The following is an 8,407-nucleotide window of genomic DNA, read 5'->3' on the forward strand; positions in this document are numbered from 1 at the left end:
AACAACAAACTAGAAGAACCATATAATCAAAGTGCAGCAGAGTAAACAGGCAAGCTTAAATGTCAGCGGAAATTATTCCAATCTCTGATCAGGAATCCGGAAAGAGGAAAGTTTTACAACAGGGGTGCAGAATGTCAGGCCTGAGGGCCAAATCTGGCCCTTCTGGGGTCCCAATCCAGCCCTCCAGGGTTCCCCAGATGACCAAACACCCTTCCACCTGATCACAGATTGTTTGGTGGTTTCCCAGCTTTTGTGCAGTTTTCCCTCCATTCTAAGACCATTTCTACATGAGGCTTTTATTGCACATTCGTGATTGGTCACTCATGGAAGTTTGTGGGACCTTTACACAACGTCGTCAACCTCCAAGGCATGCCCCACACTTTCTGACCTTTATCTCAATTTTTAAAAGATTGGAGATAATGCAGTAATAAATGTCATTCCGCTTTAATGGCTGTGTGAAATTGTGCAGTTCTGCTATATCACAGCACCATCTAGTGGCTGTATAATGAAACATGTAGAACTTACAAACAAAGGAAGTCCCAGGAAAAAAAAGCCCATCTCAGCCCATGTAAGGATCTGATCTTAATCCCGCAAATAATCCAGAAGCAGAAGTCCCTTGCGGGATAAAAAGCCTGGTGTGGAGAAGCCCTAAAAGGTTGAAATGCCTCTTCATTACTGGCAGTAAGAGCTTTAAGTTAAATATGCTAGGGTTTTGGCCCTGCCCCTTTTGCCTTTGGCCAAACCCACCACTAATGCAGCCCCTGAGAACTTCTCCAAAATGGAATTCAGCTCCTGAGGTGAAAAAAGTTCAACAGTTCTGCATTACGAAGTAAGTATATATTTCCAAAAGAACTGATAGCTTTTAGTTAAAAAAAAAAAGTCTAGCTCAAATGTTTTTGTTCATGTGTGAAATGAATGGGTACCATCTTTCAAGGAAGGAAACTGACTGAACAGGTTTTCATTTCATTTCTTGTATTTCTATACTGCCCCATAGCTGAAGCTCTCTGACCGGTTCACAAAAAGATGCATTTGTTACATCACGTTATAATCATTTCCATAACTGTTGGTACCAGTGATTTAAGCGGAGGCAGCTGGGTTGCTTTCCAACTGCAAGCTATTTCTGTTCCAGCTGCCAGGAGAAAAGCCACAAGGTCTTTGTAAGCCAGTGGTGGGGAATATGTGGCTCAGCTGTTGTTGGATTTCAGTTCCCATCAGCCTTAGCCAACATAGCCAATGGTGAGTTGCAGTTCAACAATTTCTGGAGGTCCATATGTTCCCTATCCCTGTTGTATGCAATGCTCTCTGCAAAACTGCTGTTTCTCTCCCACACCACACACACTTCCTGAACCCTCCCCCTTAGCTGAGAAGACAGAGATCACCTTGGAGAGATCTCATTCATGCGCAGAGAGATTGTCAACCTTTCTCCCAGCCGCTGGCTCTCATTGAGGAAACATCAGCTTAATATAGCTCTATAAATCTGCTTTCCTCAACCTGGCACCATCCAGCTGTGTTAGACTGCAATTCCCATAATTCCCAGCCAGCATGGACACTGGCAGTCCAAAACATCTGGAAGGAAGGTTACGGAAGGATATACAGGATATAATTTTGAAACCATCAACGCCTTGAGAGTCCAGCTGAGGTACTTGTGAATGAATCATTCCACTACTTTGGCCTTCCATACAGTCAGCTGTGGTGATGCTCCATTGAATATTGCATTTTACCTCATACTGCACTCCGTCAGCCCATGTGTATGTTCCTCGCCCATGCATGAGGCCTTCGGAAAACATACCCTTCAAAATGAAATATAAGTTCATCAGTGTATCTCCCTTTAAAAGACCTAAACAGCAAGAAAAGACCTGCAAGAGGATCCTACCTTTTGTTTTTAAGTTTGAGACTCGGGCTCAGGCAAAGCACAGCACATGCTGTGCGCACAAAAGGGTCCCAAGTTCAATTCATCTGGGAAAGTCTCCAGTCTGAAACCCAGGACAGCTGCTGTCAGTCAGTGTAGACCAACCTTCCCCAGTGAGGCACCCTCCAGATGGACTACAGCTCTCATCACCCCTAGCCTCATTGGCTGGGGGTGGTGCGAGTTGTAGTCCAACACAGCCCAGAGGGCACCAGGTTGGGGAAAGCTGGTGTAGACAATACTGAGACTTGAGACAGACAAGTTTTTTTTCCCGCCAAGTCAAAGGTGATACGATAGAGGCATCAACACTTGCTCTCTTCACACTCATCCCAGTACCATCTCTGTTCATAGCTTTTTAGGGTGGCCACTTACGCATCACCAAAAAAAGGCAGGACGAAATAAGGCACAGACTTGCATAAAATGTATATCTACTCATATATACGTGCAGATTTAGACAGAATTACTGTAATTTAATCAGAGATATAGTACACCCCATCACGGTCAGGGAACTTGCAACCAGGTGAGGTGTGTGTCTGCTCAATCTTCTGCCCAGGTGCTCACTGTTGATGGGAAACTTCAAGGACCCTGCTCTTCCTGCTTATGGTTCTTTATCTTTAAACAAGACTTGGACTGGATACTGAAAAAAAACTTGCTTCAAAGAGTTAAAATAGATGCTCTTCCGATAAAAGGCTGCCTTCATAAAGAAGGAAACATGGCCACCCTACAGCTTCTGCAGGTATTTATAGTGCTTCAAAAACCTGCATATCCTATTTGACCAGTGAAACGGAAAAAACAAGTCTCTAGCCTTACCACTTCCAACTCTCTAGCAAACTATTCACCCTCTCCATTGCATACTTACAATTTGAAAACAGAAGTGGGACTGGATTCTGGATTATTATAGGACAGGGCTGAGCAGACTTCAGGCTCATGTGATCTATTATGTTTTTTTACTGGAACTCTGGGTTCCACGAACCAGATGCAAAAGCAGTGGCTCATGCAGGTGGACTTATGCTAACAGTTACGTAAGAAGGTGCCCTTGAGTCCAGGAATTTGTGATCGGTACCAGAATCAACCTCACAAGCCCTTTCACGCACAGGTCCACTTAGTTTTCCCCCAAGTGTTCTTTTTCAGCAACCTAATATGGGAGGCGGACGAGCTTTTTAGTCGCTATTGTTAGAAAATGGGGAGTCAGAAACCCTTGTTCACCAACTGAAAATCACTCAGAGATCTATCTTCTGCCCATCCCTGTTATAGGAGATCCTGAAACTGGTTTCATGATGTGTGAATTCAGGAAAACTGGTGATCAGGTGATATAAGTGCTTTGTGGACTCTTTCACCTACATCATCAACCACTTGGGTTGAAGATTTAGATGGAAACAGTCCACAAAGCACTTATCCACAGTGGCCTTGCTCCCATTTGCTGTTTCCTGGGCAAGTCTAGATTATTTTCGCATCAGTGGCTTCGGGATAACTTGTGTCCCCTTGCATCACAGCCGCATTACACCCACAGGTAAAAAACCAGAATTCACCATAGGGTGGCAAAAATTATCATGTGAGTCTATTTCACAGTTCCAAGGACTACTAGACTGAATGCTTCGACATGCCTCGAAGATATACTGTACATATGGAGCCCAACATTAAATATGCTCACCTTGTATAGGTTGCCTCCTTGAAAATGTGCTGTTCCTTCTCCCTCATATAATCCATGGACCTTTTCTCCTTCGTAGCTGCAAGGAAAACAAATTTAAGGTGAAAATGAACATGTGGTACATAAATCTATATAACTAGTAAAAAAAGTAATTTTGAATATGGATAAGGAACATTCCTGTATGTTGAATTGTAAAGCACCCTTTCTCACCAAAAGTACAGCAGCAGTGATGGAGATCAGTGGAGACTGGTGACTCCGATTTCAGTGGGACTATGGTTCCATTCTGGGTTTCAGTCACAACTCTAAAAGGAGCTATCCAAGGTGCTGAATCCATTTTGTGGCTAAGGTTCAGTACATTGGATAACTCCTTTGGAGTTCTGGCTGGTTCTGACTAAAACCCAGAATGGAATTACAGCCCCACTGAAATCGGAGCCACCAGCCTCCACTGATGGAGATGCTACACATAGTTAATTTTTCATCTCCATGCATGAAAAGGCACAGGAAAGTCTCTCCGTGTTGGGAATTGGCAATCCTAACACACACACACACACACACAAGCCAAGTTTGCACGGAATGATAACTCAGGATTCTGGAAAATCCTGGCTTATTGTGAATGATAACGCAGCCCATTCACTCCCGCTAGGCTCTGCCTGCTACCGTGAGCTGCTAAACTAACCGGAATTGAAAATTTCCAGGCTTGTCACTCCCAGACAATCCAAGTTTCGTAAACAAGAAACAAACTTGCAATACTGGCTTATAAAGGGAGCAACAAGTCAGGATCCCTGATTCAGACAACATGATAAGCTCTCAGTTCTGGTTTTGTTTGTAGCTCGTACTAGCAGGAGGAGCCAAGCAGGAGCAAACAGGATGCATGCACCAAGGCAGGGCTGGTTCACAATAAACCAGGATTCTCTGGAATCTTGGCTTATCGTTTTGTGCAAACATGGCTATTGCCAGTTCCCTTAAAACAGTGGTTTCAACCTCTTTTTTGTTGAGGTAAGTCTGTTAACATGTTATATCTTACAGAAGAAGAAAAAAACTCTCCCTGCCCTCCCCACTATCAGCGTCGGATTAATCCCCCAGTTAAAACAGAAAAATAAGATTCAGGACAGATAAAAGGAAGTACTTCTTCACCCAGCAAATACTTAAACTATGGAAGGTGCTACAAAAACATGTGGCCACCAACAAGATGGCCACCAATTTGGACAGCTTTAAAAGGGGATTAAATCCATTCATGGAGGATAAAGTTATCAGTGGCTACTGCTCATGATAGCTGGTCATAATATTGCTACCTCCAGTATCTGAGTACTAGTTCCTGGGGAACATGAGCGGAAGGCTGCTATTGCACTCATGTCTTGCTTGTGGGCTTCATAGAAGCATCAGGCTGGTCACTGTGGGAACAGAATGCTGGACTAGATAGGTCCTTGGTCTGATCCATCCAGGACAGCTCTTCTTATGTTCTTAAAATGAAGGACAGTTACTCCAGGATAACGGGTTGGGTGAACAACACTTAAGATAGCAACCACACACATCAGTCCTGATATAACTCCTCTGTTTTTACATAACTTCTGGTTTACCTTTCAACAATGAGTTGAGTGAGAATAGGCTCCTCATACTCAATGGGTTCTGGGGGTGGGGGTAGCTCTGGTTCTTTTACTTCTTCTTTGGAAGCCAACTGGGCTGCCAATTGTTCATCCACTTGATTTGCAGCTGGCAGAACATTCTGTAGGGAACCAGCAACATCAAAAGAAGGATCGCGTGCAGGGGGAGGCAAAGACTTCTCTCCTTTTTTACTGTCTTTCTTCTTATCTTTACCCATCACTGCTATGTTATGCCAGAATTTGGTCTCTCTAGAGTTCACATCTTTTGAAAGGCACAGTCTTTTTTTACCTGGGGGGAAAAAGAAGAGATTTCATTGGTACATCTGCTTGATGGCTACTTCATCAACAACCGCCCCCGCCCCCCAGGTTTCAATTCTTAACCACCTGATGCACAAACAAAATGAAAATGAAGCAGTTTAACTAAGGTGATATTCACCCCAGTCTATCACCCACTACACCAGGGGATAAATTCTTAGGAACGATGCATCTAAAGAAGCAACACTGTACCATAAAGTATATTTATTTAAAAACATTTACACCCCCAGGTTATTGCCAAGGGGTTTTAGGCACCTTATACATCTTGGGAACACAATACCTGATGGAGCGCCTCTCCCGGTATGAACCTACCTGTACCCTATGATCAACATCTGAGGTTGTCTTGCAAATGCCTTCTCTGAGAAAGGTCTGGAGGATAGCAACAAAGGAAAGGGCCTTTCCAGTGCTGGCCCCCAGATCCTGTAAAGTCCTCCCCAGAAAGGTCTGCTTGCTGCCAACATTATCATATTTTCAGCACCAGATTGAGACGTTCTTCTATTCCCAGACATTTGATGGCATATGATGGGTTATTTTGTGCATCATTTCAGTTGTTTAAGATTGTCACTGATGTTTTATTTGTTTTATAGGTGGTTGGTATATTAGTGGATAATTGCTTTAGCTTTTAAAAAAATGTTTCAATTTTGTTGTAAGTTGCCTTGAGTCTATTTTGAGAAAGGCCCTTTGCACCTGCCCACCGCCAATGTGGTTAGGCTGGTATGTACAAGGGAGAGGGCCCTTTCAGTGGCAGCCCCGCATCTCAGGAATCAACTTCTATCAGGGGTTCATCATGCTCCTTCTTTACAAGTCTTCAGGAAAGCTTTGAAGACTCACCTGTTTTTCTAGCCTTCCGTTAGTCTGGGCCATTGGTTTTTATTGGAAAATTATTTATTTTAATTGGCAATCTGTTTTTATAGATGTTACTGAAACAGATTTTATGGATTGTTTTAATTGTATCCACTTTGAGTGGTTTTTAACTTGTACACCACCTTGAGTGGGTTCCACCCTTAAATAATTTTAGATAGATGTCTAAGAAATTTAGAGAGCAATCCTATGGCCACTGGACACTGGACAGTGTCTAGACAGCCGTAGGATTTTTCAGTTTCTGGGAATCAAGCTTGGAGCCAGGGCTCCAAGCTCAGTTCCCAGAAACCACACTCCCCACCCCTCCCCTTCCTCCTCATAGGCAGCATGGTTCTTCCCCGTCTCCGCAATCGTAACTGCAGTGCGGAGCAGGCAAAAAGGGGGCGTTCCCGAGGGTGGGGAGGGGAGGAGACCACAGAAGCATCATTAGGATGCTTCCTATGTGTCGTTCAGCCGCCTCCTCCACATACCTCACTCCGAAGTCCTCAGCTAGACAGCCAAAATGCAGGGCGGCCCCTGCTCTGTGCTCCCCCTGCCCTGCATTGGATAGTTGTCCACCTCCGAGTTTGGAGGCGGCTGACTATCCCAATAGGATTGCGCCTTTAATAAATAAAACAACAACAAATCACTTAGGGGTGAAATCCTATGTGTGGCTTGCTGGAGGGATGCTGGGAGTTGTAGGACTTTTTTCTGTCTAAACATGCGTAAAATTGCAGCATAAATATATTAAATTGCATTTTATAAACTGCTTTTACAATAATAGTAGTAGTAGTAGTAGTAATAATAATAATAATAATAATACAGCAGACCATTATGGTAGGTGGAAAACAAAAGGGTAACAATACACCCCACATTTATTTGTTACATTTATGACATATTTATTATATATTTATTACATGTTGCTACATCTTTGGAAGGCACATGAATTCTGCTCACTGTGGCTGCCTCTCTCAGGCACCGGACTGCTGACCGTGATACAGCAGGCCATTACGCTAGGTGGAAAACAAAAGGGTAACAATACACCCCACATTTATTTATGACATATTTATTACATGTTGCTACATCTTTGGAAGGCACGTGAATTCTGCTCACTGTGGCTGCCTCTCTCAGGCACCGGACTGCTGACCATTTACTCACACAGCCAAGAGGAGGGGCAGTTTCTTCCCAAGCTTCCACGGAGCTTCTGCGCAAACTACTACGAGGAGAAGCAGCGCCCTTAGCGTCCTAGGCCCAGACTGTTACCATAGCAACCATGTTTACAGCAGGGAAGGGCAAGAGCGCACACTCATTTCTTTTAAAAGGACAGTCACCTATTAGCCAGTTGGCACCATCTCCCTTTCAAAAGGAGAGAGAGATGCTTCCTCATCAGTGTTGTTTAATCGTGTTCCTCATTCCTAAACCTGGGAAGATATGAGGTGGTTACTGTGGTCCAAGACATTTTGTTGCCTGAAGCAAGGGACAAGATGACACTCCCTCCCTCTCCTTCTATGTACAGAACCCGACTGGACTGGCAGTGGATTCTTCCTTCAACAGTGGCAATGGGACCAGCATCCTCCAACACACCTGACGGCAGCCGGCTACCTTAGAGGTTGTGGGGCAGGCCAGGTGGCCCCTCTCTCATAATCCTAGAACCCAAGGGGTCATCCCATGAAGTCGATCGGTGCGAGATTCAGGACAGACAAAAGGAAGGACTTCTTCACACAGTGTATAAAGGATGGAATTTGCTACCACGGGACGTAGTGATGGCCACCAATTTGGGTGGCTTTAAAGGGGGGGTAGACAAATTCCTGGAGGAGGAGGCTATCAGTGGCTACTTGTCCTGATGGCTATGTGCTCCAGTACCAGAGGCAGTATGGCTATGTACACCAGTTGCTGGGGAACATGGGCGGGAGGGTGCTGTTGAACTCACATCCTGCTTGTGGGTTTCCTGTGGGCAGCTGGTTGCTGGACTAGCTGGACTCTTGATCTGATCTAGCACAGTTCTTTTGTTCCTCCTACACCCTGCTGCCATCTCCCAGTATCTGCTGCCTGAGGCAACTGCTTCACTCTGCCAAATGGTAGGGCTGGCCCTGCTGA

At 44.6% G+C, this 8,407-nt stretch overlaps 1 protein-coding gene across 2 annotated transcripts in view; it reads right to left on the reverse strand.

Annotated features, from left to right (window-relative positions):
• Positions 1–7,532, reverse strand: part of LOC146336569 (radial spoke head 10 homolog B2-like) — a 38,770-nt gene extending 31,238 nt beyond the window's left edge. The window contains exons 1-4 of one of the 2 annotated variants that reach the window (XM_084818476.1): positions 7,469–7,532; positions 5,132–5,444; positions 3,558–3,633; positions 1,722–1,790 (exon numbers count right to left, since the gene is read on the reverse strand). In XM_084818476.1, coding sequence (XP_084674602.1) covers positions 1,722–1,790; positions 3,558–3,633; positions 5,132–5,168 — 182 coding nt within the window. In that variant the 5' untranslated portion in view covers positions 5,169–5,444; positions 7,469–7,532. Of the gene's footprint in view, positions 1–1,721; positions 1,791–3,557; positions 3,634–5,131; positions 5,445–7,383 lie in introns of both variants that reach the window. The other variant, XM_084818474.1, reaches the window with a different exon arrangement.
• Between the last annotated feature and the right edge of the window lie 875 nt (positions 7,533–8,407).

This window comes from Heloderma suspectum, chromosome 12, assembly GCF_057233095.1.
Source record: "Heloderma suspectum isolate Gila_16-S chromosome 12, 16-S_ref, whole genome shotgun sequence".
Lineage (NCBI taxonomy): Eukaryota > Metazoa > Chordata > Lepidosauria > Squamata > Helodermatidae > Heloderma > Heloderma suspectum.